At 43.0% G+C, this 20,407-nt stretch overlaps 1 protein-coding gene and 1 pseudogene across 1 annotated transcript in view; one reads left to right on the forward strand and one right to left on the reverse strand.

Moving 5' to 3' along the window:
- ST3GAL3 (ST3 beta-galactoside alpha-2,3-sialyltransferase 3) overlaps window positions 1–20,407 on the reverse strand; it is a 226,552-nt gene that overhangs the window by 76,432 nt on the left and 129,713 nt on the right. Inside the window, 1 exon segment of the mRNA XM_055346904.2 lies at window positions 18,070–18,162. Within this exon segment, the coding sequence (XP_055202879.2) occupies window positions 18,070–18,162 (93 nt within the window).
- LOC101131386 (serine hydroxymethyltransferase, cytosolic-like) lies at window positions 4,644–6,086 on the forward strand (annotated as a pseudogene).

The raw sequence follows: 20,407 nt of genomic DNA on the forward strand, positions 1-20,407 counted from the left end.
TACCCATCTACAAAATGGGTATAACAACACTTACTTCACGGGGTTGTTGTAAAGGGTTTTTGCAAATTTGACTCCATAAAAGTGCATTATCACATTGACTTTATGTGTAATGATTGTGTGTGTATGTAAAAACACTGAAACTTCCTTGATAAGAGATGTCCTTTTTGTATACATGCATTTGTGAAAGATAAAATTTCTTAAGATCTTGGCTCTTTGGACAACTGCATATGCAGTAGTGACCCACTGTGGCTTTTGACTGATCTTGATAAAAGACTGTGACGAGATCAGTCATGGTATTTCAGATGTCTGTCACAGTATTTCAGATGACCGCAGTTGTAAACCTGGGTGTACACAATTATCAACTATAGTGAAATATGTTTATACGTTTCCCTTTGTACCTATTTCTTTATGAACAGTTTGCCTGTTCCTGTTATATCCATGTGACTGTCATTAGTAACCTGTTCATGCCTGTCGTTAGTATACCTGTTTATGCTAGGCAATAAAATGTGTATGTTATTAATGCCCGTTTCATTGTGTAAAGTGGCCTATGAAGTGTTCTGTAATGTTTCTATGTTTATCAAATAAATCCCCTTTTAAGAATGTAAATAAATATATTTTAAAGAATTTTAAAAACTATTTTTTCCAGAATGATGTTTTCAAGATTTTAATCCTTCAGAATTGTGATTTTCAGGGTTTTAGAGTTTTTGGGATTCTCATCTTTTAGGATTTCCTTTTTTTTTAAATTTAATTTAATTTTTTTTTTTTGAGACAGAGTCTTGCTCTGTTGCTCAGGCTGGAATGCAATGGTGTGATCTCGGCTCACTATAACCTCCGCCTCCCAGGTTCAAGCGATTCTCCTGCCTCAGCCTCCCGAGTAGTTGGGATTACAGGTGCCCACCACCATGACTGGCTAATTTCTGTATTTTTAGTATAAATGGGGTTTCGCCATGTTGGTCAGGCTGGTCTCGAACTCTTGACGTCAGGTGATCCACCCGCCTTGGCCGGCCAAAGTGATGGGATCACAGGCGTGAGCCACTGCGCCTGGCTGATCTTTTAGGATTTCAGCATTTGGGACTATGGTGTTCGTGATTGTGTCTTTTGGAATTATGATCGGCTCCCATTGTAAAGGCTAAATGAAGTAATGAAATACAGTGTCTGGCACATGGTAGGTGCTCTAAAAATGGCGTGACACTTTATGTGCACGGGTTATCTGTGTCTGCCAGTGGAATGTAAGATCTCTGAGGGGAGAGGTTTTATGTAACTTATGCAGTGCTGAAGCTATAGCACCTAGAAAAATATCTGGCACTTTGTTGAATGAGTTTACAGAATAATAGGATCAATGTGGCAACTTTTTAAGAGATGAGAGAGACCTGAATATGATTAAATAGTGACAAGAAGGAACCAGTGAAGAGAATGAAGATCCAGGTTCCCGCAGAGGTGGGAGAGGTTGGAGAATCAGGGCTCAGGGGAAGGAACTGACCTCGGAAAGAAGACAGGACACAAGTGCCAGGACTTGACGACTCATTAGACATCTGGTTAAGAGGGGAAGGGAAAAGAATTACTCCCAGATTTCTGGCTTGGGTGAGAATGGATAGTGGTGCCATTTCCTGAAATAAGAACATAGGCTGACTAGATTTGTTGGAAATTCGGTGCGTTGGATACACTGAGCTTGTGATGCTTTTGAGTCATCCAAGTGGAGCTGTCCAGCAGGAAGTTGGGTATTTGGGTCTAGAGATCAGTAGAGATGTGGGCTGCAAAAAGATTGAGAGTCATCAGCACATATGATGTTAGCTAAAGCAGTGGAGTGAGAAGAGAGGAGAGCTATAACTGAAACCAGGCAAACACCAACATTTAAGGATGGGCACAGGAAAAGAAGATCTCTTGCAATAGAGACTGAGAAGGAACAGAGAGGTAGGAGAACTGGGAGGGAGTTTGAACAAATAATTAAGGAGAAGAGAGAGTTTCAAAATGGAGGAAGAGATCAATACTGCCAAATGCTTCAGAGACATCATAAAAAGAGAAAGACTATGTATCTGTCAGATTTGTCAGTGCTTTTTGGTGGTCTGGATAAGAGCATTCTGAGGAGGAGAGAAGCGAGAGTGGAGGCCAGACTACATAGAGGGACATGAGGAAGCGGAGAAGGTAACTGTAGCAAGTCTTGCATATTCCTGGTAGGGGTATGGGGGTGCCCAATGTGCTCCCAGCCTAGAAGGACAACGATTCTGCAGAAGTAGAGAAGTAGATGGTATTCCATTCTTCTCCGTAATTTATGGTATGGGACAAAATTTGGCAAGGATGCCTCTCAATCTTACCACCCCTCCCTGGTGTTGTAGTGATAACAATCCCAGGATCTTTTTCTGGAAGGGCAGAGAGAGAGGGGCTTTGTAATGTGGGGATACCAGATACTCAGCTATCCTGGCCAGGAGCCCACAAGCTTTTAAAGTCCCCAGGGCAGTGCAATAGGTCTCCTGTACCTTCTCATGCAAGCGTCCCAAATCAGGCAGCTGGGACTGTGTGTTAACTCTATCTAGACTTCCTGCCTCAGAGAGCTCTGCAAAGTTTCAAGGGCCATCTTTGCACTCTGGAAACTCAGCCAGCTTGGACCATAGCAATGATTCCTTAGCAGTATGTGAATCACAGACGCACAGTCACAGATACACACCACACACCCCAGCCTTCCTAAAACAAAATGCATCTCAAGAGAGGTGTGGTTTTCCTCTGTAGAGCTGGGTAAGAGAACCATTTCTACATCAGCACCTCATTAGCTACCACCAGGCATCTGGTAGACCTTGGTACCTTGGCCACTAGCCAGCCTGCCCATGAAACAGCAGCTGTGAGAGGAAGTACAAGGCGGTTGTTAAATATGTGGGCTTGGGTTCAAAACCTAGTTTTATCACTTCCTATCTGTGTGACCTTGGGCAAACTGCTTGACTTCTCTATGCCTGTATTTCCTCATATTTAAAACTGGACTAACAAGGGTTAGTCTCATTATATGATTGTTGGGAGAATTAAAACAGAAAAAATATGAAAAAATCTCAGCACGGGACCTGATCCAAAGTAAACATCAGTAGGTGTGAGCTATCACTGTCACTGCTGCTAGTATCACTCTGCAGCATGGACGTGGCTTGGATTAGGGCTCTGCTTTCTGCTGAAACTGTTTGGCCACAGGTTTAGCCTGTATGTGCCTCACTTTCTCCCAATACTGAGTGGCCCTACTGGCCACCAACTAAAAGAGACGACACTCAATCATGTCTTTCATCAAAGCACAAAAAGCCACTCAAATGTATGAGGCAAAATATTGGCAGGAAAATGGGGTATGCCAATTATGTGTCAATTTAGGTTTTATGAGTTATATTTTTTCTTTTTAAAGAAAACATTCAAAATGTTTACTGTGACTTACTCTAGGATCTTTATTTTTCTTCCTGAAAAAAACTTATCTAATTATAATGAAAGTCACTGAGAAAACAGAATTCACTTAATTAAGTGTCTAACATTAAATGTTGTTGAAATGATCTAACATTTATGGCCCCAGGACATATCCTCTCATTTCATTCTCTTGACTAATGAGTGAAATAAGGCTCAAACTTTTCCAAGATCACATAGCCTGCGAAGTGAGAAAGCTGTGAGAACTTTCAGTCTCCAAATCTTCATCTCCTTTCAATCTATCATATATTGGAATATGTCACAATAATTAGTTTTCTTCAGAAACTCTTTCCGCTAAAAGAGTGTCTTATCAACATTTCCCACATCCTTACACTCTCAATCTCTGGAGGGCAGCAATTAATTTCCACTCACAAAACCAATACCAAGTGTCTACTGTGTGCTAAAGGCTCTGCTAGGTGTTGGCAGCCATGAATACACCATGCCTCTATGTGAGAAGTTCACAGTCTCTATGGGAGAAGAAATACCAGCCAATGGTTATATACACAATAACAAAGCTATGTGTGAGGCACTGTGGTGGTGCACAGGGTAGGGGAAAGAGTAATGGAGTGTATTTCTAGGTAAGGGAAGACTTTGCATTCCATGAGACCAAACAGATTCAAAAGCCCTAACTCAAAATTTAGAGCAAAACAAGTGCTCAATAAATCTGAGTTCCTTTGGACCTACTGCCATCCCCTCCCCATCTCTCTAATTAGAGGAAGATGTATCCAAGTGAGCAATACTCGAGGGAGGAAAGGAGGACTTCCCAGCAGAGAGTACAAAAGTGTGGGAGCAAACAGGCTGGCTTGCCAGAGAAGCAGGACTCTGGTCTGGACGGGTGGGCACATCAGCACCCCTTCCTTTACACTGCCTGCTCCTTAGTCTGCACCTAGACATGGGAGTCAATGACTAGGTGGGCTCAGGGAAAAGTGAAGCATAGGAAAAGAGAATGTATGCTTCACACAGCATTTGGGGATTTTTTTTAAAAAGGTAAGATTTAGGCCAAGCCTAAGCCTGGTGCAAGGGGTGCACCTAGCAGAGCACTAGCAGTCCCGCACCAAGTTTGGGATTTGGGGTTGGTGCGGCCAGTCACGTGGCTGGCGCGTGGCAGTGTACAGGGCATTGGGTCAGCGGGTCTGGGACTCTGGTGGCACTGCTGGCGGCGTGGGACTGAGGCTAGGCACATGTGCGGGGCTGTGTTCCGGCAGCTTCGGACCCATGCAATGGCAATGCCAGTCAACAGGGCCCACAAGGATGATGACCTGTGGTCCTCACATGACAAGATGCTGGCGCAGCCCCTCAAAGACAGCGATGTTGAGATTTACAATATCATTAAGGAGAGTACCGGCAGAAGGTTGGATTGGAGCTGATTACCTCGGAGAATTTCGCCAGCTGGGCAGTTTTGGAGGCCCTAGGCTCTTGCTTAAATAACAAATACTCTGAGGGGTACCCGGGCCAGAGATACTAAGGCAGGACTGACTTTACTCATGAGCTGGAGACCGTCTGTCAGAAGCGAGCCCTGCAGGCCTATAAGCTGGACCCACAGTGCTGGGGGGTCAACGTCCAGCCTTGCTCAGGCTCCCCTGAAAACTTTGAGTGTAACTGCCCTGGTGGAACCCCATGGGTGCATCATGGGCCTGGACCTGCCAGATGGGGGTCACCTGACCCACGGGTTCATGACAGACAAGAAGAAAATCTCTGCCATGTCCATCTTCTTTGAATCTATGCCCTATAAGGTGAACCCAGACACTGGCTACATCAACTATGACCAGCTGGAGGAGAACACCCGCCTCTTCCACCCGAAGCTGATCAGTGCAGGAACCAGCTGCTCCTCCTAAAACCTGGACTATGCCCGCTGCGGAAAAACTGCAGATGAGAATGGGGTGTATCTCATGGTGGAGATGGCACATATCAGCAGGCTGGTGGCAGCTGGCGTGGTGCCCTCCCCATTTGAACACTGCCACCACCACTCACAAGAACCTGAGAGGCTGCCAAGTCCGCATGATCTTCTACAGGAAAGGAGTGCAAAGTATGGATCCCAAGACTGGCAAAGAGATTCTGTACAACCTGGAGTCTCTCATCAACTCTGCTGTGTTCCCTGGCCTTCAGGGAGGTCCCCACAACCACGCCATTGCTGGGGTTGCTGTGGCCCTGAAGCAAGCTATGACTCTGGAATTTGAAGTTTATCAGCACCACGTGGTGGCCAACTGCAGGGCTCTGTCTGAGGCACTGACGGAGCTGGGCTACCAAACAGTCACAGGTGGTTCTGATAAACATTTGATCCTCGTGGATCTCCATTCAATCAAAGGCACAGATGGCAGAAGGGCTGAAGGGCTGAGAAGGTCCTAGAAGCCTGTTCTATAGCCTGCAACAAGAACACCTGCCCAGATGACACAAACACTCTATGGCCCAGTGGACTGCGGCTGGGGAATCCAGCACTGACATCCCTTGGACTTTTGGAAAAAGGCTTCCAAAAGGTAGCCCACTTTATCCACAGAGGGATAGAGCTAACCCTGCAGATCCAGAGCAACGCTGGCATCAGAGCCACCCTGAAAGAGTTCAAGGAGAGACTAGCAGGGCATAAATACCAGGGGTGTGTGCAGGCTCTCCAGGAAGAGGTTGAGAGCTTCACTCTCTTCCCTCTGCCTGGCCTGCCTGACTTCTAAAGGAGCCGGCCCACCCTGGATGCACCGGGTGCCACAGAGGAAGCTACCTGCTGGAGGATCCCCTTGAGAGATGTACAAGCTGCCCCACTGACACTTGTGTCCTTTGAGGGGTTTTCTTTTGGACTTTTTTCATGTTTTCTTCACAAATCAAAATTTGTTTAAGTTTCATTGTTATTAATTCTGGGACAGGTTATTACAGGTTTTTAATTTGAACCTGGCTTTCTCACAGCTGGATATAATTATTCTAGAAAAATAAAAATACTGTGTAGCCACTTGGCCATAATCATTTAGACCATGGGGTAGGGCAGAGCTATTAGAAAGTTTCTAGTGTTTTACTCTCCCTAGGCTTTCCTTTGCCTTGCTGCAGCAGAGAGGAAATGCTCCTGTCCACAGCTTGTACACACTGCCACTCTTACTATCTTGTTACCCAGCAGCATGCCAAAGGGGAGCTGAATTCGCCTCTGAAGCTTCTGCTGTGTGCTGTAAATCAGAAGTGTACATTAGCCAAGTGTACACAAGGTGCACCCAGTATGGTGGGAGGGTTTTGCTGTCAGTAGTTCAAAGTATGGTGTAGAAAGGGTCTCCTCCCTCCATCCTGGGAAATCCCAGTCCCATCCTGGTGTGAGAATCAACCAGGCTTTCCTGCTCCACCTGAGATAACCAACTCCCTCCCATAATCAGGAAATCAAATGTCACCTTCCCAAAGAAACTTTATTTTCACATAGCTGAAGTGCAAAACATATACGACCATTTTTAATAAGCACAATCAAATTTTTAACCACTGAATGTCCATAAGAATTATAGCTTTAAAAATACAATTTTTATATTTCAAAAATATTTGAACTCAAACTAATTTCTTAAAAAGTTAAAAAAGGTAAGATTTAATAGTTTTTGTAGATCATCTCAAAATTAACACATCAAAAAGAGCTTTATCAAGTCCTTTTCTGTCAAAATATTGATGCTGCAGAAATCAAAACCTTGAATTTACTTAAGTATTTTGTGATCAAAATACCAAGAAATACTAGCTACCCATATGAAAAAAAAAAGAACCCTAGATCTCAACCTCATTCCTAACACACAAAACCAAAAATAGATGAATTAATAATTTAAATATAAATAACAAAACTGTAAAACAGAAGAAAACAAAGGATGGCACCATCATCAACTACTATGTGGGTACGTAAATCCCAAAACTGCTATGAAGGGCAATTTGCCAATAACTCTCAAAATGTTCAAGAAGGCAGAAGAAAACACAAACATAATAAGAAATGAAACAGAAGATATAAAAAGACCTAAATGGAACCTACAGAGATTAAAAACACAGTATTTGACATAATAATAATATACATGGTGGGATTAACAAGTGATTAAATGCTACAAAAGAAAAAGCTATAAATGTGAAGACATAGCAATATAAACTATCCAAAATGAAGCAGAGCGAGAAAGAAGATTGAAAAACAAAAACCCAGAGCATCAGTGACCTGTGGGACAAATAATATAGCATCCATGTAATTTGAATCCTGGGAAAGGAGATGGGGCAGAAAAAATATTTGAGAAAATATGTAAACGAGGTCCAAATGTGATTACGAAGAATAAAACAAAACAAACAAACAAGAAAACTATGAACCTACAGATCTGAGGAGTTAAATAAACTCCAAGCCAAATAAATATAAAGAAAACCACAGCCAGGCACGGTGGCTCACACCTGTAATCCTAGCACTTTGGGAGGCTGAGGCATGTGGATCACCTGAGGTCAGGAGTTTGAGACCAGCCTGGCTAACATGGTGAAACCCCGTCTCTACTAAAAATACAAAATTAGCCAGGTGTGGTGGCGCATGCTTGTAATCCCAGCTACTCGGGAGGCTGAGGTAGGAGAATTGCTTGAACCCAGGAGGCGGAGGTTGCAGTGAACCAAGATCGCGCCATTGTGCTCCAGCCAGGGCAACAAGAGCAAAACTCCATCCCTACACCAAAAAAAAAAAAAGAAAAAAAAAACCACAACAAGGGACACCATAATAAAATTGCTGGAAACCACTGGTAAAGAGAAAAATCTCAACAGGCAGCCAGAAGAAAATGGAAATAGTACATACAAAGGAATATAGGTAAGAATGACAGAAGACGTTTTGTCAGGAATGAAGCAAGTAAATAGAGTTACATATTTAAGGTAGTGGGGGAGGGGTGGTGGAAGTGAGAACAGGGTACTGTCAACCTAGAAGTGTATACCTAGCCAAAACATTTTAAAAAATCTTTCAAAATTGAAGGTAAAATAAAGACTTGTTCAGACAATCCAACACTGAAAGACTTCGCAGTCATCGGACCTGCCCCACACGAAATCTTAAATGAAGTTCTTCAGGCAGAAGAAAAAGGATACCATATGGAAATATGTATTTACACAAAGGAAGAAAGACCAACAGTAAAGAAAACTTTGTGAGTAAATATAAAAGAATTTTCCCTCTCATTAAAAAAACTTTTAAAATGTTTGAATTGTAGTAAAATACACTAACATAAAATGTACCATCCTAACCATTTTTAAGTGTACAATTCAGCAGTATTAGTTATTTTCACACTGTTGTGTAACCAATATCCAGAGCTGTTTTTCATCTTGCAAAACTGAAACTCTATATGCATTAAACAGTAACTCTCCATTCCTCCCTCCTCCCAGCACATGGAAACCACATTCTACTTTCTGTCTCTATGAATTTGATTTCTCTAGGCACCTCATATGAATGGAATCACACAATATTTGTTTTTGTGTAACTGGCTCATTTCATTTAGCATAATGTCCTCGAGGTTCATTCATGTTGTAATATGTGTCAGAATTTCCTTCCTTTTTCAGGCTGAGTAACATTCCACTGCTTATGCATACCACATCTTGTTTATCCTTTCATCTGTCAATGAACACAGGTTGCTTCTACTTTTTGGCAATAATGAATAATTCCTGCTACAAACACCCTTTGGAGCCCTGCTTTCAGTTATTTGGGGTAGATACCCAGAAGTGGAATTGCTGGATCATACGGCAATCCTATTTTCAATGTTTTTAGGAACTGCATCCTGTTTTCCAAAGTTGTTGTACATTTTACATTCCCACAGAGTGCACAAGGATTCTAATTTCTCTACATGCTTGCCAGCACTTGTTATTTTCTGGTTTTGGGATAATAGCCATAGTATCCTAATGGATGTGAGGTGGTATCTTACTGTGGTTTTGACTTGCATTTCCCTAGTGATTAGTAACATTGAGCACATTCTTATGTGCTTTTTGGCCATTTGTATGTCTTCTTTGAAGAAGTGTCTATTCAAGTTCTCTACCCGCTTTTAAATCAGTTTTTTTGTTGTTGCTGAGTATTAGAAGTTCTCTATATTTTCTGGACAACACTAACCTCTTATCAGATATATGATTTGCAAATATTTTCTCCCATTCTGTAGGTTGCCGCCTTCCACTCTCATTTTTAAATTATTTTAAATAATTGACTATTTCAAACAAAAATAAATAAGCTGGGCACGGTGGCTCATGCCTGTAATCCCAGCACTTTGGGAGGCTGAGGCAGGCAGATTGCTTGAGCACAGGAATTTGAGACCAGCCTAGGCAACATGGCAAAGCCTTGTCTCTACAAAAAATACAAAAATTAGCTGGGTACGGTGACATGTGTTTGTGGTCCCAGCTACTTGAGAGGCTGAGGTGGGAGGACTGCCTGACACAAACAGGTTAAAAAGATAGGCTGCTCCCCAACCACCCATGGGACAGCTCAAGGGCAAATATAAACATGCTCCTTCCCACAAACAAAAGTAATTGCAAAAAACCCAATTACTTTTGCACCAACCAAATAAAAGGATGGAAAACATACACCACGATACAGCTTATTTTTATAAAGGCCAGAGTGGTTTATTAATATCAGACAAGGAAGATTTTGGAACAATAATTATTTGACTATCAATAAGAAAAAGGGACATTTCAAAATAATGAAGGAATCTATTCGAAATGGGATACAACAATCCTAAGTGTATACACACCAAATGACAGAGCTTCAAAACAAATGAAATAAAAACTGATAAATTAAGACTTCATTACCCCTCTGTCAGTAACTGTTAGAAAAAGTGTACAGAAAATCAGTAAGGATACAGGAAACTAGACACATACCATAAACCAACCTAAGCTAATTGCCATTTATAGAATACCCTAAAACAGAAGTATTTTCTTTTCAAGCACACACAGAATATTCACCAAAATCGACCATATTTTGTCCCATAACTCAGATTTTAATTAATTTAAAAGTATTAAAATCATATGACGTATATTTGGAGCACAGCAAAAATAAATCAGAAATCTATAACACAAAGATATCTGGAACACCCACAAATATTAGGAAATTAAGTAAAAACACTTCCAAAGAACTAATAGGCTGAAGTAGAAATCACGAGTAAAGTTAGATAATATTTTTAACTCAACAAAGATAAAAATACAACATATCAAAATTTGTAAGATGTAGTCAGTGCAATATATAGAGTGAAATTTATACCATTACAATGTTTATATGAGAAATAAATAAAATCAATGATCTAACCTTCTAGCCTAAGAAAAAAAAACAAATAATAAACTCCAACTAAGAGAAAAGTGAAAAAATAAAAAATGAAGATAGGCACAGAAATCAACGATATAGTGGAAAAAAATCAATAGACAAGAACCAATGGAACTAAAAGCTAGTTATTTGAGAGGATCAACAAAAAATGATAAACCTCAAACCAGATGAATTAAGAAAAAGAGAGAAAAAATGCAAATTACCAATATCAGGCATGAAAGAGAGGACTCTGTCTCTAACCTAGACATTAAAATAACAATAAGGGAATATTATACACAATTTTATGCTAATAAATTCAACAACTTAAAAGAAAGGCAAAATGTCCTTGAAAGACATGCTACTAAAGAAGAAACAGAAAAACCTGAATAACTCTAGAATTAAAGAAATTTAATTTGTAATAATAATAATAATAAAAAAAACTTCCCTGGCTAGGCACAGTGGCTCACATCTGTAATTCCAGCACTTTGGGAAGCTGAGGCCAGTAGATCACTGGAGGCCAGGAGTTCAAGACCAGCCTGGCAAACATGGCGAAACACCATCTCTACTAAAAATACAAAAATTTGTTGGGCATGGTGGTGCACACCTGTAATCCAGCTACTCGGGAGGCTGAGGCACAAGAATTGCTTGAACCCAGGAGGCGGAGGTTGCAGTGAGCTGAGATTGCACCACTGTACTCCAGCCTAAGTGACAGAAACTATGTCTCAAAAAGAAACCAAAAACAACAACAAAAGCCTTCCTACAAAGACGTGCAGGCTATGAAATAATAAAAAATACAAATATTGGTCTCTGCTCCTGGTCCCTACATAAAGCTCCTAAAAATCCTTACAGATAGGGGCACTAAGAGAATCTTTTGTTCTAATATCTAGTCTTTTTTTTTTTTTTTTTTTTTAGACGGAGTCTTTCTATGTTGCCCAGGCTGGAGTGCAGTGGCACGATCTTGGCTCACTGCAAGCTCTGCCTCCTGGGTTCACGCCATTCTCCTGCCTCAGCCTCCAGAGTAGCTGGGACTACAGGCGCCCGCCACCGTAGTGCCCGCCACCATGCCCGGCTCATTTTTTTTTATTTTTGGTAGAGACGGGGTTTCATTGTGTTAGCCAGAATGGTCTTGATCTCCTGACCTCGTGATCCACCCTCCTCGGCCTCCCAAAGTGCTGCGATTACAGGCATAAGCCACCGTGCCTGGGCACCAATAGTTAGTCTAGTCTCTGACCCTAGTTTCTGACCGAGAGCTCTTAAGACCTTTGTAATTTCCTGACTGATAAAAGCACATCTGACAGAGAGCTGCTAAATTCCTTCAAATTTCCTGGGTGATAGGAATATCTTTTGTTCTCATGAGATGACTTCTGGATAGCCTTATGTTGGGTGCTGGTTGGCAGGGGAACCAACTATGCAATTAGAGGGCTGGAACTTTCAGTCTCACCCTCTGACCTCTGGGGATGGGAAAAGGGCTGAAGGTTGATTTGATCACCAGTGGTCAATGATGCAATGAATCATGCCTATGTAATCCTCCACAGGGTTTATAGAAGCCTCCATAAAAACCCAAAAGGACAAGGTTCAGAGAGCTTTCAGACTTGTGAACCACTTACCACACGCCATGCCCTATGCATCTCTTCCATCTGGCTGTTCATCCGTATCCTTTATGATATCCTTTATAATAAATGGATAAACATAAGTTTCCCTGAATTCTGTGAGCTGCTCTAGCAAACAGATCAAACCCAAGAGGGGATGGTCTTGGAATTCACAGTTTATAGCTGGTTGGTGAGATGTATAGGTAACAACCTACTACTTGTGATTAGCATCTGAAGTGAGGTATAGTCTTGTTCGGCCGTCAACCTGTGGGATCTGATGCCATCTCCAGGTGGATAATGCCAGAATTGAATTGAATTATAGGACACCCATTAGTGTCTGCTGAAGAATTGCTTGATGTGTGAGAAAAACTGCCACACATCTGGTGTCAGTAGTGTGTTCAGTGGCGCATGAGAATAGAGATAAAAAACTGTCTTTTCTTCAGACAGGCCTAGATTTTGCTGGTGAATTCTATCAAACATTTCATGAAAAATATTACCAATTGTACACAAAATTTGTAGAAAGATGAAGAAATATTTTCCCACTTATTCTGAAGCCAGCATTACTATATTACCAAAACTAAAGACATCACAAGAAAACTACAGACCAGTATCTTTCATGACCAAAGACACAAAAATCCTTGAAAAATTTTAGCAAATTGAATAGAGCAATGTGTAAAAAGAACAATACACCAAGACCAAATGAAGTTTATCCTACAAATGAAAGATTGGTTCAACATTCAAAAATCAATTAATGAGAAAAAACCAATCAATGTAACTCATCATATTAATAGACTAAAAAAGAAAAGCCATATGATCTTCTCAAAATATGCAGAAAAAGCATTTGACAAAATTCAACATCTATTCATGATAAACACTCTCAAGAAACTAGGAACAGAAGAGAACTTCCTCTACCTAGAAAATGGTATCTATGAAAAACCTACAGCTAACACCATAATGGTGAAAGACTAGATGTTTTCCTCCTAAGACTGGGAACAGGCAAGGCTGTTCACTCTCACCTCACCTATTTAATACTGCACTGAACAGTCTAGCCAATGCAGTAAGGCAAGAAAAAGGAATGAGACATATAGATGAAAAAGGAAGAAATAAAACTGTCTTTAGTAACAGACGACAAGACTGTCCATGTATGAATGGTACTGGCACAAAGTCATAAATCAACAGAATAGACTAGGGAGTCCAGAAGGAGACCTACACATACATGTTCAACTGATTTTCAACAAACATGCCAAGGTAATTCAATGGAGAAAGCAGAGTCTTTAACAAATGGTTCTGGAACAACTGAACATCCATGTGCAAAAAGTGAATGTAAACTCTTTTTTTTTTTTTTTTTTTGAGATGGAGTCTTGCTTTGTCTAGAGTGCAGTGGTGTGATCTCGGCTCATTACAACCTTCGCCTCCCGAGTTAAAGCGATTCTCCTGCCTCAGCCTCCCAAGTAGATGGGACTACAGGTGTACACCACCACGCCCAGCTAATTTTTTGTATTTTTAGTAGAGACGGGGTTTCACCATGTCAGCCAGGATGGTTTTGATACCCTGACCTCGTGATCCGCCCGCCTCATCCTCCCAAAGTGCTGGGATTACAGGTGTGAGCCACCATGCCCGGCCTCTAAAAAAAATATCTGAGACTGGGTAAATTATAAAGAAAAGAGGTTTAATTGGCTCACAATTCTGCAGGAAGTGTGGTGCTGGCATCTGCTTACCTTCTAGGGAGGCATCAGAAAGCTTACAATCATGGCAGAAGGCAAATGGAGAGCTCAGATTTTTTTTTTTGTAGCAATGCAAGAATGGCCTAATACATAAAATTGGTACCAGGAGTAGGGTATTATTAGAAAGATATCTAAAAATGTGGAAGTGACTTCGGAACCGGGTAATGGATAGAGGTTGGAGGAGTTTGGAGGGCTCACAAGAAGACAGGAAGATGAGGGCAAGTTTGGAACTTCTTAGAGACTGGTTAAATGGTTGTAACCAAAATGTTGATAGGGATATGGCCAATGAAATCTAGGCCAACAAGGTCTCAGATTGAAATGAGGAACTCATTGGGAAATGGAGCAAAGGTCATAACATGTTATGCTTTAGCAAAGAGCTTGGTTGCATTGTGCCCTTTCCCAAGGAATCTGTGGAAGTTTGAACTTGAGAGTGATGATTGCATATTTGGCAGAAGAAATTTCTAAGCAGCAAAGCATTCAAGATATGACTGGCTGCTCCTAACAACTTACACTCAGATACAGGTGCAAGTAAATGACTTAAAGTTGGAATTTATATTTAAAAGGGAAGCAGAGCATAAAAATTGGGAAAATTTGCAGCCAAGCCACATGGCAAAGAAAGAAAAAGCTTTTTCAGAAGAGGAATTCAAGCAGGCTGTGGAGTAACCACTTGCTAGAGACATTTGCATAACTAAAAAAGAGCCAAATGCTAATATCTAAGACAACAGGGAAAAAGCCTCAAAGGCATTTTAGAGATTATTGAGGTAGCCCCTTCCATCATAGTTCCTGAGGCCCAGGAGACAAAAATGGTTTCATGGGTCAGGCCCAGGGCCTCACCCCTATGCAACTTCAGGACACTGCTCCCCACAGTCTGGCTGCTCCAGCTCTAGCCATGTCTCAAAAAGGGCAAGGTACAGCTCAGGCTGCCACTTTGAAGAATGCAAGCTGTAAACTTTGACAGCTTCCATGTGGTATTAAGAGTGCACAGAGTGCAAGAATGGAGGATTCTTGGATGCTTCCATCTAGATTTCAGAGGATGTATGGAAAAGCTTGGCTGCCCAAGCAAAAGCCTGCTGCAGGAGTGGAGCCCTCACAGAAAACCTCTACTAGGGCAGTGTGGAGGGGAAACATGGGATTGGCGCCTTCACACAGGGTCCCCACTGGGACACTGCCTTGTGGAGCTGTGAGAAGGGGGCCACCATCCTCTAGTCCCCAGAATGGTAGATCCACCAGCAGTTTACACCCTGCACCTGAAAAAGCCTCAGGCACTCAACGCCAGCCCATGAGAGCAGCCACAGGGGCTGCACCCTGCAAAGCCACAGGGGCGGAGCTGCCCAAGATCTTGGGAGCCCACTTCTTGCACCAGTGTGCCCTGAATGTGGGGCACAGAGTCAAAAGAGATAATTTTGGAGCTTTAAGATTTAATGACTGCCTTGCTGGGTTTCAAACTTGCATGGGGCGTATAGCCCCTTTCTTATGGCTGATTACCCCTTTTTGGAATGGGATGTTTACCCAATGCCTATACCCCCATTGTATCTCAGAAGTGAGCAACTTGTTTTGATTTTACAGTCTCATAGGTGAAAGGAACTCATTTCCAGATAAGAATTTAGATTTGGGACTTAGTATCAGGGGACCTGCCCCAATAATCATGTAGGTTCTTTTCTATTTTTCCTAAGCGTCGGCCAGCTTGAGAAATAAAGGGACAGAGTACAAAAGAGAGAAATTTTAAAGCTGGGCGTCCGGGGGAGACATCACACGTTGGTAGGATCCGTGATGCCCCACAAGCCACAAAAACCAGCAAGTTTTTATTAGGGATTTTCAAAAGGGGAGGGAGTGTGCGAATAGGTGTGGGTGACAGACATCAGGTACTTAACAGGGTAATAGAATATCACAAGGCAAGTGGAGGCAGGGCGAGATCACAGGACCACAGTAGGACTTTTGAGTTAATGCTAGAATGAGTTAAGATTTCGCAGGGACTATTGAAAAGGGATGACTGTATGTTGAAATGTGAGAAGGACATAAGATTTGTGGGGGCCAGGGACAAAATGATACAGTTTGAATATTTGTCCCTGCCCAAATCTGATGTTGAAAGGTAATCCCCAGCCAGGCTCAGTGGCTCAAACTTGTAATCCCAGCACTTTGGGAGGCCAAGGTGGGTGGATCGCTTGAGGCCAGGAATTTGAGACCAGCCTGGGCAACATGGCAAAACCCCACCTCTACCAGAAATACAAAAAGTAGCCACGTGTGGTTGCATGCACCTGGAGTCCCAACTACTTGGGAGGCTGAGGTGGCTAATTGCTTGAGCCCGGAGGTCAAGGCTGCAGCGAGCCAAGATCGCACCACTGCACTCCAGCCTGGGCAACACAGCAAGACCCTGTCTCAAAAAAAAAAAAAAAAAAAAAAAGGAAGGGAAAAAAATGTAATCTCCAATGGGGCCTGGTGGTAGGTGACTGGATCATGGCAGTGGTCTCTCATGAATGACTTAGCACCATCCCCCTGGTGCTGTTCTTGTGATAATGAGTGAATTCTTGTGAGATCTGGTTGTTTAAAAGTGTGTAGCACTTCCTCTCTTTCTGTCTCTTTCACTCACTTGCTCCTGCTTTTGCCATATGACGTGCCTGCTCCCCCTTTGCTTTCTGGCATGATTTTAAGTTTCCTGAGGCCTTCCTAGAAGTGAAGCAGGTGCCAGCACCATACTTCCTATAAAGCCTGATGAACCATAAGCCAATTAAACCTCTTTTCTTTACAATTTGCCCAGTCTCAGATATTTTTTCACAGACATGCAAGAACGGCCTAATACACAGTACAGAATATTAAATACAGTTATGTTCCCACTTTTGGTAATATTGGCTGTCTCTGGGGAAGGGGTCTGGAGTGGCAGTATATAACCTTTTGTACTGTTTGAGGTTTTTTTGTTTTGTTTTGTTTCCACATGCCTGTATTACTTTCAATTAGAAAAAGTAAAAGAAACCTATATACTGGTAAAGGAAAACTCACAAGTGTCTGGGCCAAGGACTGAGTCGTATAGGCTTGCAAAAACCTGTGTTAAGAATACAGAACACAAAGCCAGACACAGGGGCACTCAATAAATAGCTGGAGGAAGCAAAATATTTGGAATCAATTCAGAAGGCAGACCCTGGACAAAGAGATCTCTATCTGAGCACCAGATACTCAGCCAGCATAGCTCTTGCTTTACACAAGGAGCTAAGCTGAGACTGCTCACGTTAGAAAAGAAAGGGAGCATAAAAACCAAATATACTGGAGTCACTTTGGGGCGAGCTGTTTCTCAGCATTCCTTTGCAAGCACATTATGTGTCCTAACCTCAGCCTTCTAAGGGATGGGAGGCAAGTCCTTCCCCCAGTGAGCAGAGCCCACCCCTAGCACTCCTCTGGTGGTCCAAGTGCCCAGACAATCCTAGGCAGCCTTTCCTTCAGCCCCTCCAAATCAGAAGGAACGAAATGACCCTGACAGTCTCACTGCACTCCAAAGACAATCTCAGCACTTCAGCTCCTTTTCCACACCAAGGCTTCAGAAAAGAAAACCAAAAAGGAGAAGGTGGATCGGTAAGCAAGACCCCTTAGCAGCATTCGGTAAAAGGAACTCCCTGGGTTATGCACAGATTCTTTCAGGTGCCAAAGAAGTCAGCAGCTCCAGAATGCAAAATGGACAGAGAAGGGAAGTGCTAAAACTCAAAGAGAGCCTCAGAAATTTCTCTTTGTTCCCTGCTTTATTTGGATATGCCTCCCTGAAGCCAGCTAGTTGGTCCTAGCTTCCAAAAGTATCTTTGGCCACTGATACTAGGTCTAGGAGCTTCTGTGCTTGGCAGCCTTCTCTGGCTGCCTCTGGATACCTGGTTTGCATGCAGCAACCATGTAGGTTATCCTTCTGCAGAAACAGGCTGTGCCACAAGGTGCAAGCTCCAGAGGCAGGATGGGAGTAAGGCAAAGCAAGGACATGCAGTAGGACTGGAGTAGGAACCAACTTAAAGGCAGAGTCCTTTCCAGGAACCCATGGTTTCCAGAGCATAGGAGAACATGACTGGCTGTGAGAGGCAGAGTTTCTGGCTCTTGGACCCCAGACCGGGCTGTCTAGGCAGTGGAGGGAAACAGGAGCACTTACCGGGGGAAGATGGCCGTCATCAAGGCTGAAGCATAGCCAGGCTTGCAAGCGCCCTCTGAAAAGTTTGCGTACTTGGTGGCTAATTCAGCAGGCCTATGGGAAGAGAAGGAAAGTTACAGCTTGCCAGGCACTGAGCACTGAGTGGGTTATTAATTCATAAGGAGCTGTAGGTGTTTAACCCTTTTTTTTTTTTTTTTTTTGAGACGGAGTCTCGTTCTGTTGCCCAGGCTGGAGTGCAGTGGCTCAATCTCGGCTCACTGCAAGCTCCGCCTCCCGGGTTCACGCCATTCTCCTGCCTCAGCCTCCCGAGTGGCTGGGACAAGGTGTTTAAACCTTGAATGAAGTTTCATTCCCTACAATCAGCACTTCAGGCACTTTTCCACATTAAGGCTTTAAGGGTAAAAACAAAACAAATCCCCAAACCCTAAAGGAATAGATAGATAAATAAGTCAGGCCCCTGGATGGTATCTGTAAAAGGAACTTAACTGGATTCTCACAGATTTCTTTTTAAGAGACAGGGTTTCATTATGTTGCCCAGGCAGGTCTTAAACTCCTGAGTTCAAGCGATCCGCTTGCCTTGGCCTCCCAAAGTGTTGGGATTACAGGCATTGAGCCACTGTGCCCAGCTCAAACTCATAGATTCTTTGCAGGAATCCTGATACCAAGGAAACAAGGAGCTCTATCAAGGCTCCAATACCCGGGGGAGTGGTGCTTGGAGTTCATAGAATACAGCTACTCAGGCTTTGATACTCAGAGCCCCTGGCCTTTCCACCTTCCTTGTATGTTCCTACATGGCCAGCCTCATCTGCTTTTATTCTCTCCACTCAGGCTATGATCCACCCAGTGGGAACCATTCCCCAGTAGTGGGAACTGTCCCGAACAGTGACCGAATATAGACACGATAAATTATGTCATTGGGGCTACTGACATAACCATTAAACTTTTAGTTGAGGATGGTTTCCTGGTCTCTCTGCCTGGAATGTTATTCCTTGTCCTTCTTCATCTGGCTAACAACTATTGGTCCTTCATGATTAAGCTTAAATATCAGCTTCACTGGGAGTGATTCCCTGACCCTCGGATTGGGCTAAGTGCCTCCTCTGTGCTTGTATAGTCACTCCCCCTTCCCCTCACATCATATACTTACCCCCAGCACTTGCTATTCTGTATTGTAATTTTTGGTAGTATGTCTCCCTTGATACACTGTAAATTCCTAAGGTCAGAGGCTGATTTAACCCTGCCTACCCTCTCCAGTGCCTTGCATAAATGGGCACAGAGAAGACCCCTAAAACTTTCTTAAGGAACAAAATGACCCTGACAGTCTCACGGCAGACAAGGCAATCTCAGGAACCCACAAGGCTGAAACTGCTACATATTTTTCAGAAGACTTGTGTTCTAATCCTGGCCTGTTGCTGTGTGACCATAATCACGCCACCTCACATCTTTGGGTTTCAACGTCTTATGCGTTCAATGTGGGTCTGGAGTCACTGCCCTGCCACCAAAATCTCTGCACTATGCAATCTAGAGAAGATCACAGCCAAAGAACAGGATATAGTCAGTGAATGGGCTCCGTGACTGCCCGGGCTGGAGGCCCTGCATGCTGGGGCACCTGAGTGAGCCCTGGCTGGCTGCCAGTTCTGAGTCCCCACCTCCTCCACCCCCACCCTTGGGCCTGCTGCCAAAACTCTGGTGCCCAGCTGCTCTACTGTGCTGGGGCCCTGTGGCAAGCCTACCCTCCAGGCTGCCTTCTGCAGGGTCTGGACTGGGTGGGTGTGGGGTGGTGGTACCAGAAATGATGATGCCACTGCCTAGTGTGTGTCATGTCTGATTCACCACAGACCCCTCGGGCCTAGCCCAGAGCCTTACACAGAGTAACTGCTCATTGAACACAAACTCATCTGATCAATGCACAATTTCTTTTAGAAATCTACATTTTCAAGCATCCCCCACCAAGGAAATTCAAAGCCTGAAATGCAAATCTGAAGGCTGAGTGACAAGCCAAGGAGTTGGGACTTTATTTGGTAGGCAAAAGAAAGCCAAAAGTCTAACAAGAGAAAAACAATATTTTCTTATGTAAACAACTGTATTTTTGAAATGAAATATAAACCTCAGTGCAATTATGGAACTGACTAGAAGCTTTTTGACTAGGCACAGTGACAAAAACGTTCTAGATGTTTTCAATTAGCTCTCTCAACAACTCTGTGAGTTGGTGCTATGAATTAATTTACACACAAGGCCAAGAAAGATGAAGAGACTAATCCAAGATCATACAAGTGGTAGACACTGGATTAGAACCCAAGGTCTCTAACACCAGCGCAGGAACTCTTAACAGGGCACTGCC

The sequence above is a fragment of the Gorilla gorilla genome, chromosome 1 (assembly GCF_029281585.2).
Source record: "Gorilla gorilla gorilla isolate KB3781 chromosome 1, NHGRI_mGorGor1-v2.1_pri, whole genome shotgun sequence".
NCBI lineage: Eukaryota > Metazoa > Chordata > Mammalia > Primates > Hominidae > Gorilla > Gorilla gorilla.